Consider the following 14,655-nt stretch of genomic DNA (forward strand, 5'->3'; position numbering starts at 1 on the left):
TCTTTTTTGCAAAAAGAAAATGGTTTGGGACATTATTTAATTATCTATTTTAAATTTTCTTCTGCAGGTTTTTCTTGTGCCCTGTTATTAGATAAGCAACAGATAAAACTTAAATAGTCAGCTTTTTCCTTTCTTCTTCTTTTTTTTTTTTTTTTTTTTCTTTTAGTTTCAATTCTCTTTTCCTTAAGATACATCCTGTTTTTAGCTTTGCTCCCGTAAAAGAGTATTATTAAAGCACAGTGTTTTGGAAATAGAAATAGAGGTATTTGCTGTTTTGGGTCTTGTCATGTGAGAATAGGATATGAGGTCAAATAGCAGAGTATTTCTTTGCAGTTCAACTTTGAAAGAGCTTACTCTGCTCAGTGGGCCCGGGAAAAGGGATTTGGTAGTTTTGGTTCATTTTTTTAACTCTAGTTTGGTATGCTGTTACAAATACTTATTTAATCTGGCTGCTTTTTTTTTCCCCCTCATCTTTTTTGAACCGTAACAAAAAAGACAAAGTTTGAATGTGCCTAAAGACTGAGAAACTGCTCATTTTCAGTATGAAGACTTGTCAGCCTTCAAGCATGGGAAATTATAGCTACAAGTAACAGCACACACTTAGTATGTTAATGTATTAGAACTGGGAATATTACATTTGTCAGTTGAGTTCCATTATGAGAAACTGATTGCTTTCACGTGTAGCTTTTTCACACTTTTTCTGTGTTTTCATTGTATTTTACATTTGTTTTCCTGAATCAGCTTATGAATTGTTTGGTTAAGACAAAAAGTTAAAAGACAGGGTAAAATGAGACATTACTTCTGCTGACTGTGGTAAGGCATTTCCTATTATATGTTTAGGTAAAAGCTTTCAGCTCCTTTACACTGTTCAGGTAACTTAATTCTCTGTTAGTAAAGAAAAAAGCAAAACTCTTAGACCTATCACATTAAACTTTACCAAAAACCATCTTCTAAGACACTGAATTATGGTGAATGTTTTCAAACAGGAAGTCAAAGCTGTTGTGGTTTCAGGGATAGAAGGAAATATTTGTGAAAAGTACCATTTCAGTCATAAAACTTGATCTCTGTGCAGCACCTCGCGCTGTTGTACCTGTTAGCTTCATGTGATTAAATTTAATATTATATTTCCCTTTCCCCTTACCCTTTTTCTAATTCTAGTGTTCCTCCTGTGGCAGAATGGGCTGTACCTCAGTCATCAAGACTGAAGTACAGGCAGCTGTTCAATAGTCATGATAAAACAATGAGTGGACACTTAACAGGTACTGAAGCAGTTTTTGTTGTCTCCTTTTTTTGAACTGTAAAAGGCCAATTAGAATAGCATTTAGAATGCTGTTCAGATAGTAAGAGACTCATCTCTCTCCTCAATGTGTTTTTGTTTGAATCTTCCAACTTCTTTATGATCTTGTTTTGAAGCAAATATTCATCATAGCTTGGATCATTTTATCACCTTTATTCCTTTATTTTCTGTGAAATAAGTTGGCACTGGGGAAGGGTACAGTGGGTTATGTAAAAACTTGTGCAGACATTTACTCACTGTTCATTGCTTACGTTTGATTTTTACAGTTCACTCACTGATGAGGGTGCCTACCCAGTTTCAAAAAGAAACTAGAAGAGTACACTGGCTTGGTTTTACTAGTTCTGGAGGATCTCTTTGCTTTTCATAGCTTTTTTTTTTTTTTAATTAATATTGCTGTAGAGAAGGGAAGGGTTATGTATTTTTTTTAGCTTTTTCTTTTGGGGAGGGAGCCTAGGTTCATGCTGGTAACATCTCTTCAGTGTTACCTATTCAGAACTAAGCTTGGCTTGTGTATTAGCTACTTGGTAATGCAAGAAAAGCAGAAAGTTGCTTATTTGTTTGTTAATCCTTATTTCCCTTTGTTAGGTCCGCAAGCAAGAACTATTCTTATGCAGTCAAGTTTACCCCAGGCTCAGCTGGCTACAATATGGTAAAAATAAATCTATGAATTTCCATCAAACTGGAAAATGTACTTAAACCTCTATACTTTATACTGGGCTTTTACTTCCTTTTCAGTCCCCCTCCACTGATAAATTATTATACGTTGCTTTTTTTAATGTATAACTTTATAAAAAAAAAAACCTGCACTGCTACAGTTATATTAATATTACTTCATAAAAGTAAAAAAGAGCATCTTTTATGCTAAGCATATAGATGTTTTGTAAGCTGGGTTTCAATTATAGGATTTTTAGGCAGACCAGCTATTCAGTCTTCTACATCCCTAGCCATATGTGATATCAGCACCAGTGAAACTTACACATTTGCACAGGTAGTACAAAAGGAAGCTTAATTCAGAACCATACTTTCTTCGGGACTTGTCTGCCTTTTATGTGAGTTTCCAAGGGCTTATTTCCAAGAGGCTGGAGTTACATATGTTTAAAATAATGGATTTTAAAAGGATTTGTCTCAGCTTCTCTTTTTCCTTTCAACTTCTGTTTGATTAAGTTTATTATGTTCTTATTGTTACATGGAAATTTACTTCTAATTAACTTCTATACTTTATAAGTCTTTACTTGAAAACCATTGTCAACTTGCTACCCCATCTGACTTCTGTGTGGGGATGTCTGTTGTGTTGTTGCTTTAATAGCACTCTCTCCTCTGTTTCCTAACAAAGCTACTGTAAGGAAAAAAAAAAAAATATCAACCCAATCGGCTAGCAAATGACTAAACAAAATACACTCTGCCTGTTGCCAGTGTTGAGTGGGCATGGAAGTGTTGTCAGCGTACTCTAGGAGTTCTAAACACAACTCTTAATTTTTGACATTAAAAACTGCCAAGTCTAATGAGATAAGGAATCGATTTTACATCTTTTATTGTCCTAAGTATTGCTCCCTTTCTTGATAGTTACTGTCTGGCAGTGGAACTGCTGTTGCTGTTCTCTGGGGCAAGATTTGTCAGACTGTATTGGGACTGGATTCACTGATTTATAGGCATACGAAGTGAAGTACTGATATGCAGCCTATCAGCTATTCTGTAGCAGCTGTTTTGATATTTCTGTAACAAAGATGTGGATCCAGAGTATTGGGTTAGCTGATCAATTATATCCTTGCATGCTAGATTTTTATTTTACTGGCTTGTTCTTGTGCCCCAGCCTGAGTAGTTCAATAACATAAGCATGGATCAAAAGAAATTAATATTTTTCCTCCAAATTTAAATTGCATAAACAAAGTCCTGTACCTTGTTTCCGTTGCTTACCTTTGATTTTCACAGTATCATGGGAGATTTTTCTGCGTGATTGGAGTGCAGCATGCTAGAGAAACAAAGCTGATGTTCAGGCTGTTAGATTTCGTCCAATACCACCTTAACATGAGTAAAAGCATTTTTTGCATCTGTTGGAATACTGATTTTAGGACATCCAGGGATGTTACTCCATAATTTTCAGTATGTGCATAATGCTAAAATGTTTTTGTGCTTATCAGGACTAGAATGGCTTTGATTTTTAATGCAAATATGTCCTTGGAATGTGAGATAGGAGCCTTCATGGAAGAAGGAGACCAAACCATAAAGTTCTACCAAGCATCTTAAGCTGATTTTTTTCTAAATAATACTGTGAAGTGGATGTTCACAAGGTGTTCAAGAAAACTGCATTGGTTAATATTACTACTATCGCATATGGTACAGGCAGCACTCAAAAAGCAAGTGAAGTAGAAGCCATGGCTATAAGGATAGTTCCAAGGCAGATATGCATCAGAAATGTGGGAAATAGTGAAGCATTTGATTTTTGGTTTTTGCTTTCTGTTTCAAAGAAGTAAAGTAGTGTGAAAAAATAGTGAAAAGTTGAATTAATTTGGAACTGAATACATTAAAACTATGCTTTTTAACAGTGACTTTTAATATTTAAGGATTTACTTACTTTGTACCTTCCCTTTAAAAAGGAATCTTTCCGATATTGATCAAGATGGAAAGCTTACAGCTGAAGAGTTTATTCTGGCTATGCACTTAATTGATGTAGCTATGTCTGGTCAGCCGCTGCCACCTGTACTGCCTCCAGAGTATATTCCACCTTCATTTAGGTAACTGGTTATAGTTCTGGAATCTTGCTCCTAAATTTTTATTTCATTTGGGAAAGCTGTCCTGTGAGTGTAAAGTACAAGAAATTGAAAAGTAACTGCTCTCTTTTTTTGTACTGCATCTACGGCACAGAGTGCTTTCTCATTGGGAAATGCTTGACTATCTTTTTGGTTTTATTACAAATACTGGATGCTGGAACTAGCAAGAATTCCTTGTAAGAATATAGTTTTGTTCAATGTTTTATGCCAACATACTTTCCAAAAACCTTAATCTGGCCATAGAAGTATGAAGTGTTACAGTTCAAGCTTATACTTTTGTAGAGCAAATTGGATGTATTGAAACTCAAAACATGCTGTGAATTTGCACTGTACCGAATTAGGATGTCTTTTGATACATTTTTATCTGTGAATAGTAGTGGTGAGTCATTACTTCTGTTTCTCTGTTTTATTTTTTTGTGGAGAAATGGGTGGGAAGACTGTAACGGCAATGGAAAGAAATGTTTGCATACAATCATAGCTTCATGTTCTTTAAGTATCATCCTGAAGATTACAGTTTTTTTTTTTATTTTCTGTGAGGTCCTGCTTTTAGCTTGACTGTGAGCTCTTCCTTTGTCTTTGCAACTTTTGCTGTAGTTTAAGTTGGCATTTCCCCAACTTCAGAGTGGTCACAAGTGAAAGACCCTGGAAACAGGGTTGAACACATCTGTAAATTGCATGGGACTGTGAACTTAGAATTAGATTTCTCAGGTCACCAGTGTGTGCTGTTGGGACTCTGGAGGATACTGTTATCTTAATGGCAATGGCTGAGTAAAATCCTCTGGGCAACACTGAGGGAACATTAAATATCATTAAACATTAAACTGTTGCATTTAATTCATGATTTCATTGTTAAATCATAAACAAATTTGGCAGGCATAGGCTTTTTAAAGCAACTTAGAATTGTCATTTTATTGACAGAAGAGTGCGCTCTGGTAGTGGCATATCTGCTCTAAGTTCAGTGTCTGTAGACCAAAGGTTACCAGAAGAACCAGCATTAGAAGAAGAACAGCAGCAACTGGAAAAGAAATTACCAGGTGAGCAAGCAAAAATAGATTTGTATTTTGTGCTGTTACCAGATGTTATAATCGGGTCATATGCTGTGGAGTTATAAGGGCTTACTAAGAAATGTTTTCTTTCCAGATCAGTTTGTGACATGTCAGAGACATAACCAAGACATTGCTTGGTCCAGCTAATTGCTGACTGTTGTGTGATCCTTTGTGTTAGTGATAACAGAGGTATGAACAACATTCAGGCTGCCTATCTTATGCACTCTCAACAGAGGCAGCATTTTGCAGTCCTATAATGGGGCTGCAGGAAACCTTTTTACTACTTCCATCTTTTGACTTGGATGGAGTGTAGTTTGGCGTATGTACTCTATAAAAGATCACAGTGTACATACAGAGACCTTTCATTGCAGTCTGTATAACAATGTTTCTTTTATACAAGCTTTAGAAGCCCTGCTTTTGGGAAAAGGAAAAAAGGGGAGGAGTGGGAGGGAGGAGAGTAGAAAGCCTCCTAGATGCTAAATGTTAGGAAACATCTTAACACTTCTGATCATCCCCTTGTTCTTTCTACTTTCTTTATTTTGCTCTCTTTTATTCTAAGATGACCAGAATGTCACACAGTTGAAGATGTAGCAATATGACAGATTTATACAGTGCCATAATAATGCTTTTCTGTTTTATTCTAAATTATTTTTCAATTTTTAAAATTGATTCCTAACACTGTGTGGCCTCTTCGATCACAGCTTAGATCTGAGTTGATATTTTAGAAGTCTTTCTGCAGTAATGCCAGCATCCTTCCCCAAATCTATTAACCATTTCAGAGCTCATGATTCTGTGTGTTTAGTTAGGATTATTTTTATTCCCCATGTCACTGCTCCGTATTCGTTAATATTTGAATTTTCTGTGCTTCTTCATTGCCAGATCACTCAGTTTTGTGAGATTCTTCTAAAGCTTTTCACAGTCAGGTTTTTATTTTGATATTGTGACTACCTGGCATAATCTCCAGAAGCTGTCTTGTTACTTTGTAGTCTCTTCCAGATCATTGTTGCACACTGAGTAGCACAATTGCTAGTAGAGATCTTTGAAGGAGGCTACTGAGAATGTTTCTGTCATTGTGAAAGTTGGTAATTTATTTCACCCTTCAGTTCTAATCTGTTAACTGTTAGTTCCCAAGGAGCTTCTGTCTCTTTCTATAACAGGTTAGTTCCAGGGATCTGCATGTGAGCTATTCAGATACAACTCTTGTCTTTGTTTTTTATTTTATAACTAACTGCTGCTGACAGTCTGCTGGGTAATAATGATAGGTTGAAGGGAGATAGCAGGGTCTGCTGAAGGGTCACAATTGAACATTTGGCCACAGGTGAGATATGACTCTCCTGCACTGGCTGTTTTGAGGCCCGAGTCTTGTGTCTCTGCAATCAGAGGATTTTGGTATGCAGTTTGTAGTGTCAGGAAGGTCAACCACTGCATTGGCTTAGTTTCTTTATTGGATTTTGACTGATCTTCTTTTTTGCTTTTTCATTGATACAGTTGGGTCTATTAGACTTGAGAGGTAGCTCTCCTGCACCGATTCTTCCATGGTATCATGTTTAGTCACATCTACTAACTAACTCTGTCTGGCACAGCCTCTGCTACTTTGCCCAGTGTGAGAGTAGACTGACTTTGTAGCTTTTAAGATCATTGTGTCATCTTTTCTTAAAGACTGGTGTTGCACTTGTCATCTTGTAGTCTTACAGCACTACGTTGATTAAAGGATAGATTGTACAGCACAGCTCGTAATTGATTAATGTTGTATTAGAACCATGGATTAGCATTGTCTGGGTTTGGCAAACTGTTAATCTTAATTTTTTGGTTTTATTTTTGTTTTAAAGCCATTTCTGATTTCAGTTAAAGAGGAACTAGAGTGTATAAGCCTTTTACTGTATTTGGTGTATAAATTTTCCGTTATAAAGTTCACTTATAGTGAATGTCATCTTGATTCTTCGTTGGCTTTGCTAATCTGGCTTGTTATGCTTTTTTTCCTTTTGAGACATTTGAAAGAGTTTTTGTTGTTGGCTTTTATAAGCTTTTAGAAGCTTTCCCTTAATCGTAGTAACACAAGCCGATAGCTAGTTATTTAATTTGCTAGAAGTCATTCTCTTCTATTTTTGTACTTTGGATATGCTTTGTTTTGTTATCTCTGGTAGCTACCATGATTTTGCTCAGTGACCATACTAGCTTGTTGGGCAGCCATCTAAGAACCTGTTTTTTCTTCTTAGTGGTACATGTTTTCTGAGCCTTGAATGTGTTATCTTAATGTCCATACTACTTGCAACTGTTTTGCCTTTCTACCTATTCCTTGTAATTGACTTTCTTGACAAATATTTTTTTCTTTTTTTTTTTTTTTCCTCTTTTTGCTTGGTTTTCTAAGTCAGTAGGGATTTTAGTCACATTGTCCATCAGTGTCTCTGATACAGATCAGCTCTGGATCTTAATATTCTTTGAACCCAGTGGCTAATTTTAAACAAACTTGACAGACAACAGAGTGGTTACATTTTTTCAAGTTTTATGAAAATTAGTGATAGGCAATAGGAAAGGGTGGGGCAGACTTAGAAAAAGACAAGAATTCAATTGGTTCAGCAGACATCAAGCCAACGTGTTAAACAGTGTCTGCACACTTTGAAGTAAATATGCGCTATCTCTTAACTTGAATTGCATGCCAAAAATGTACATGTTGGACATGCAGGGAGAGCAATATCGAATATGGGATATGGCAATGGGACATACAGGGTATGAAAAGAATTATAAGGTGAAATGGAAAAAATAATTTTCAGATCTGTGAGAGAGGGCCCTAGGAATGTGAAGCAAGGGAAGAACAGTCTCTGATATTGTAGAAGGATGTCAGGGAACCTGTGCTGGAACTGAGGTCAATTTTTTAGGACAGTAAGTGATAAGGATGCAAATCTGCAGAAATCTAGTCTTCCTACTGCTCAGTTCAGCTGCTCAAGAACTTAAGCAAGCCATTTCTTTTCCTGACAGTAACTGAGTAATTTTCGTCATTTGCATAATGGCTTTTTAATAATATAATCAGCTGAATTTGTTGCCTTATAGTAATTGAAGTGTTGGTTCTTTTACTGCTACTACTATCAAATGTATAGAGGAACTGCAGATCCTGTGTCCTCACAGAGGATTAGCTGGCAAGTGGTTTGTCGAAGTTATACCCACCTGTTGGGCTTTGTGGAGAAACCTAAAAGCCTGAGGAATAGGAACTGAAATTCACACCTTGGTTTCCTAAGGATGTGGGTTTAAGGGGATCTACAATACGATCATGATAAAACCTAGAATTACCTGTAGAGCTATATGATCAGTAGTTGAGACCTACATCTACTATTGTTGAAAGGTTGTTTCACTTAGATTCAGCATATATGGGTTTTAAGTTGTTTTTTTTTTTAAGTCAGTAGCAAAGTTTAATTCTCCTTTGCTCCATGTTATCACACATTAAAGTTACGTTTGAAGATAAAAAACGGGAGAACTTTGAACGTGGCAACCTAGAACTTGAAAAACGGAGGCAGGCTCTCCTGGAGCAGCAACGCAAAGAACAAGAGCGTCTAGCACAGCTGGAACGGGCAGAGCAAGAAAGGAAAGAACGTGAGCGGCAGGAGCAAGAACGTAAAAGACAACTGGAGCTAGAGAAACAGCTGGAAAAACAACGGGAATTGGAACGGCAGAGGGAAGAGGAAAGGAGGAAAGAAATAGAAAGGAGAGAGGTAACCACCTTCCTTTTATCCAGTTGGTTATGTCACTGGCAGCTGTGTTTGATTAGAACAAAATGTAATGTGTACACTAAATATTTTGTTGTCATTTTTAGTAAGTAAACATTTAAAGAACGAACTTAAATTTTTGGGTTCTTGAAAGTAAGGAAAGGGTCGGCCATCTCTTTATTTTTCATGTGAAATGGATGGATGAGACATTTAGATCTAGGACAACATGCTCCTAACCACTGACTTGTTTAAAAATAATAATTATTTTTTTCTTCGATACAAAGATATACTTGAATGAATGATGATAAACTCATGGGTATTGCTGACATTCATGATTTTCCTGTGATAATTTAACCAGCACGCGTTTTCTTTAACAAATTAACAGCTTTTTTAAATAATAGCTTTTTATTTTCTCACATTGCCAAATAATGATGCATTCAGTGCAGTAGCATTTGACTATTCTTTGCAAAGCTGCAGAATGTCTAATATTGAAGGTCTGAAAGATTTTTGATGCCATCTTGGTGAGTTCTTGAAGTCTTAACATGGAACAACTTGTTAAATCAGAAAACCGGATCTTGGGAAACTGGTTAAAATGGAGTGATAAACTGTTTAGTCACCTAAAGCGTTGGAACAGGCTGCCCAGGGAATTGGTTGAGTCGCCATCCCTGGAGGTATGTAAAAAAAGAAGTGTAAATGTGGCACTTAGGGACTTGGTTTAATGATGGACCTGGCCAGTCCTGGGTTAATTGTTGGAGTCAATGGTCTTAAAGGTCTTTCTCAACCTAAATGATTCTGTGATTCTGTCTGCTGTATGGTGAAGCCTCATTTCACCAGTGTTCTCATGTGAGGGTTTCAATTGAGCAATTTCTGTGCTTAGAGGCACATACTTAGTCCACAGTTTAGTGAAGTTTTTATATTGTTTTAATTGCACATTAGAATATGACTGTTAGCAATTAGAATAGTTTCTCAAAATAGATCTTTCATATTTTTTAAAATAAAAAAATTAAATAAAAATATTTATTTCATATGCTGCAGGCTGCAAAACGGGAACTTGAGAGGCAACGGCAACTCGAGTGGGAGCGTAATCGTCGGCAAGAACTGCTAAATCAAAGAAACAAAGAACAAGAGGACATAGTTGTTCTGAAGGCAAAGAAGAAGACCTTAGAATTTGAGCTGGAAGCTCTAGTAAGTGATCGTGTTGCAGATAAAATACACAAGCACAGTAGTGACTGTTATATGGCCATGTTTATTTTCTATAATTTCAATTTTTAAATATGGAATATAAGTACTTTTTAGATCCTTACTTGCATGACAAACCATTCTGCTAAAAAAAGAGATATTTTTCTTTTTTTCTGAAGAATGATAAAAAAAATCAATTGGAGGGAAAGCTTCAGGATATCAGATGTCGGCTGTCTACCCAAAGACAAGAAATTGAAAGTACAAATAAATCTAGAGAACTGAGAATTGCTGAAATCACCCATTTGCAACAGCAGCTACAGGTGAGAAAATGTTCTTAGCCTTACATTTTGACTTTCTCAGCTGGATCAATATCCTAAGCAAACTTGCTGCAATATATGATGTGTTGTTCCTTGTACATAAGGAATTGTTGTAGATAATTTGTCATTCTTTTAAATGAATCTTCTTCAGACGTGTCTAGGAATTGCTTCCTACACTTGCAGGTGTGTCTGTGATTATCACTTCATCTTCATGAAATCCTGTTGTGGGGAGCAGTAAGTAAATTGTTTGGCTGAAGATGTTAAAGGGTTTGGGGGGGATGAGGGGGAAGAAATTTTATGGCATTAATTTTTGTTGGCAGTGATTGCTGTTTGTGTGCTGAAAGAAAGAACTGACTTCAGTGAAGTAGCTTGTTGATGATGCGTATTAGTGTTTTTTTAATTTATGAAATAATGAATTCTCAAAATTGAAGTTACCAGTTAAACCAGTTAGTTCTTAATCTGACTCTGGCATTAGTCTTTCCTACTTCTCTAAAATTCTCTGTCAAATTAAAGATGGAATTGAGTAGATGTCTGCTTTTAGTGAAAGAATGTTCTTCGCAATTAGTAAAAGTTTCTAGATGAGTATTTGATTTAGGGATTTTTTTTCTTTATTAAATATTTTATATTGCTTGAAATTAATCCTTGGTCAGTAATGGGGCTCTCAGTGCTTTTCTACCACTTACATTATGAGGGCTTAGGTGTAAAACCTTTCTTAAAACCTAATCCTACTGTTCCATTTCAACTTTCTAGGCATAATTAATATAGTACATTCATTTGAACAAAACCAGAACTTGAAAGTTCAGATTTTTTTTGTTTTATGTATGAGGGTTTTTGACTGTTTTTTTCTTATTTCTTAAAACATCTTACATTTCTATTGAAGTTTTGTATAACAGCATTACACCGTTCACAAGACTTCTTTCTTTTGGCAGCAGCTTATTATAAAAGGTATAATTTAGGGGTCATATTCTTGCACCGTGTTTCTGTCCACTTGATGCATACAATAGCAAACAAGAAATGCTACTAGGTGACACTTGTGACATAAACAACTGCCATAGTTAGGCTTGAAACCACTCTTCTCTCTTTCATGAAATGCTTCTGTATTGGCAACTGAATATGAAGTCAAACAGAATTGAATCAAGTGTAGGAAATTAAGTTACACATAGCAGTACTGGCTCAAAGAGACAAAAAACTGACTATGCTTGATAAAATGCATGAACCCCCCCCATTTACCTGAGTAAGTTAAAGACTGCTGATCTTGTGTGCACAGCTAATCTCCATGTAAAAGCAACGACTACCTCAATTTCTTTGTAACCCTTCTATTCCAAAAGCTTTTCATTGAAATGGTCTAAGGAACTGTAACTCACTTCAGAAGAAGATAAGCAGCTACATAGCATTGATAGATAAATGCTATTTCAACAAATTGAATGGAATTAATTTCCTACTTTCGTATGTAATTTCTGTTAACTTGGTAACTTTTTGTCAGTTAGCCTCTGTAGTCAGAAAAGATAAAGTATGTCTTTGCTTTTGTCATAATATAAAAAAATGAAGAAGGAAAAAATTATATGTTACAGTAAAAAGCTGTAAACCATTTATATTATAGTAAATACCAATGTGCTACTGTTGGGATAGAGTCCTTTATAACAGACATCCTAAAAAACCATGAGAAATTACTATGATCAAAAGCTTGAATTAGCTTCCACAGCTGGTTAAGTAAATGGAAAGTGCAGAGGGAAGAAAAAAAAGTGAAACCAACACCAATGGGAAACAAGTAATGAGAAAGGTAATCCATCTACAACTAGGTGTTAAGTAGCTTATTAGAAAATGCTAAATAAACAAGAAGCAGTGTTCTCTGTAGATGCATTAACAATTTTTTTAATTTAGTCATGTCTTTGTAGATGTGCTTTTTCCCTACCTACAGCTTTTATGCATTGTGATTTATTTATTGCATGGTGATGCAACTACATCACCATGAAAGAGAAATTTCAAGGAGGGCAGGGGGATTCTTCACCTTCGTAACATTTGGCTTGTGCTACTTATTACCCAACCACAATGGTCAAAAAGCAGATGGCTTTTTAACACCACTCTCTGAAATTTAATTGAAACATCTGGCAAAGTACACAGATTTTGTACAGTTATCTACATTTTACTCTTGTTTTGGAATCACCACTGTATTTGTAGTGATTTTTAACCATGTCTGGTCATTGTAGTTGGTAGTAAGTGTTATGTGTCCAGCAGCTTCGTTAATGTCTGTGCACTTTCTAAATTGCTTTGTTCACAATAACTGTCAGAGCACTTCTGTAATGAAAACCATGCTTGTGTTTCTTGGTGGTTATTTTGTTGGATTTTTGGTTTTGAGGTGGTTTTTTTAGGTTGAAAGCATTGGCTGTGACTTTGTGGTATTATCTTCTCTCAGGTGGTTTTTAATCCCAACCACTCATATTTCAGTTAATGTCTCTTGAGGGTTTTATCACAATTGTGATCCTAAAAAGAAGTGTCGCTACTTAGTAGAAAAGGCCAAACTTTATCTGGGAATAACCTAAATGAGTGGATAGCTTTTTCCTGAAAAAAAGATGTTTCTCAAATATCCTGTAAATTTTACTGTCTAATTTGTAGAGGAAAGACTCAAGCAGTAAGTGACTTTTTAAAGGAAGATTTTGATCCTCTGAACTCTCCAGTAGATTAGAAAGTCAGTTGTGGTCTAATCCTGGCCAGCAACTGAGCACCACGCAGCTGCCCACTCACTCTCCCCCACTGCGGGATGGAGGAGAGGATCGGAAGAGTGAAAGTAAGAAAACTTATGGGTTGAGATAAAGACAGTTTAATAGGTGAAGCAAAAACTGTGCATGCAAGCAAAGCAAAATAAGGAATTCATTTACTATTTCCCAAGGGCAGGCAGGTGTTTGGCCATCCCCAGGAAAGCTGGGCTCCATGATGCATAACGGTTACTTGGGAAGACAAACGCCATAAGGCCAGATGTTCCACCCCTCCTCCTTCTTCCCCCAGCTTATATACTCAGCATGATGTCGTATGGAATATCCCGTTGGCTGGTTTGGGTCACCGGTCCTGTGTCCTCTCCCAGTTTCTTGTGCCCCTCCAGCCCTCTCACTGGCAGGGCCTGAGAAACGAAAAGTCCTTGATTTAATATAGACATCACCCAGTAACAACCAAAAACATCCATGTGCTATCAACATTGTTCTCACACCAAATCCCAAACACAGCACTGCACCAGCTACTGAGAAGAAAATTAACTCTGTCCCAGCTGAAACGAGGACATCAGTATTGTCAATTATCTTTGTAGGATGATATATCTTCACTTAGAAATATCTTACTTTAATACATCTGACACTTGCTATGAAAAGATGAGTTAATTCAAAGGAGTAATTATTCTTCAACCTGTTAATTGGTTTCAGGATGGAGTTTGATTAAAATTGTGGAAGAAATTTATATAACAATTAATCCTGAGTGATGAAAATGTGCTAGCTATATGAATCCGTGATATCTAGTAGAGTGGTATTTCCAGGGATGTTTGGAAACATCCTGCCTTCCAAACACCTGAACTGTATTATAATGTCTACAGGGCTTCTGCTAGTTACCTGCAGTGATTATTTGCCTCCTTGATGAACACTTTGGCTCACTAGTAATTTGGCTTTCCTCTGAAGCACTGAAAGCAGGGTATGTGGCAGAGGCTTAAGACATATAGTGGTATCTCAGTTTCTCATATGCCCTCTTGCTCACAGCATAGGATCAGAAGATAACTTTCCCTTGTTAGATTGACAGGAACTGCTTTTTGATTGCTTTGTTTGCCTTCTACTGCTATATGGGACATTATTCAGTTCTTGGAAATTTCTTGTTGCATGCAGTGTTAGTGATGCCATTAATTTCTTCCATCTGTTTCTTCAGTACAACTAAAGGATGTGGAAAAGCATGTTGTGGATGCTCTGGAATAGATGCTTATTACATGGCTGCCTGTGCTTTCAGGAAACAGAACTTGACCATCATGATCCCTTGTCATTCTCTGTCCTTAAATACTCTCCAAACTATTCTGTCTATTAAGATTGCATTATCTGGAGCTTAGAAGTATTCTGACCTTCAAAAATAAACAACTAAGGTTAGGATTACATTCCATGCTGAAATGTCCTATGTTACACAATTTTGATATCCTTGTGTCTTGAAAGGTGATTTCCTTTCCTCTTTCTCTAGAAGTTTATCTGTCAATACATTTAGTCTACTAGATGCCACGTTTCTTGGGTTGTACTACTTGAAAACTTTATTTCCACAATGCCCGTGTGCTATACTAATTTAATAATACTGTTTATATTTTTCATCGCAAACTATGGCATGCGGGGCATG

The 14,655-nt window shown here is 36.4% G+C and overlaps 1 protein-coding gene across 7 annotated transcripts in view; it reads left to right on the forward strand.

The window, feature by feature from the left end:
• ITSN1 (intersectin 1) overlaps window positions 1-14,655 on the forward strand; it is a 136,377-nt gene that overhangs the window by 50,541 nt on the left and 71,181 nt on the right. For all 7 annotated transcript variants that reach the window (XM_040584983.1, XM_040584988.1, XM_040584984.1 and 4 more), the window contains 7 exons: window positions 1,159-1,259; window positions 1,883-1,946; window positions 3,892-4,029; window positions 4,984-5,099; window positions 8,553-8,815; window positions 9,845-9,994; window positions 10,168-10,308. In XM_040584983.1, the coding sequence (XP_040440917.1) occupies window positions 1,159-1,259; window positions 1,883-1,946; window positions 3,892-4,029; window positions 4,984-5,099; window positions 8,553-8,815; window positions 9,845-9,994; window positions 10,168-10,308 (973 nt within the window). The remainder of the gene's footprint in view (window positions 1-1,158; window positions 1,260-1,882; window positions 1,947-3,891; window positions 4,030-4,983; window positions 5,100-8,552; window positions 8,816-9,844; window positions 9,995-10,167; window positions 10,309-14,655) is intronic.

Source organism: Falco naumanni, chromosome 2 (assembly GCF_017639655.2).
Source record: "Falco naumanni isolate bFalNau1 chromosome 2, bFalNau1.pat, whole genome shotgun sequence".
Lineage (NCBI taxonomy): Eukaryota > Metazoa > Chordata > Aves > Falconiformes > Falconidae > Falco > Falco naumanni.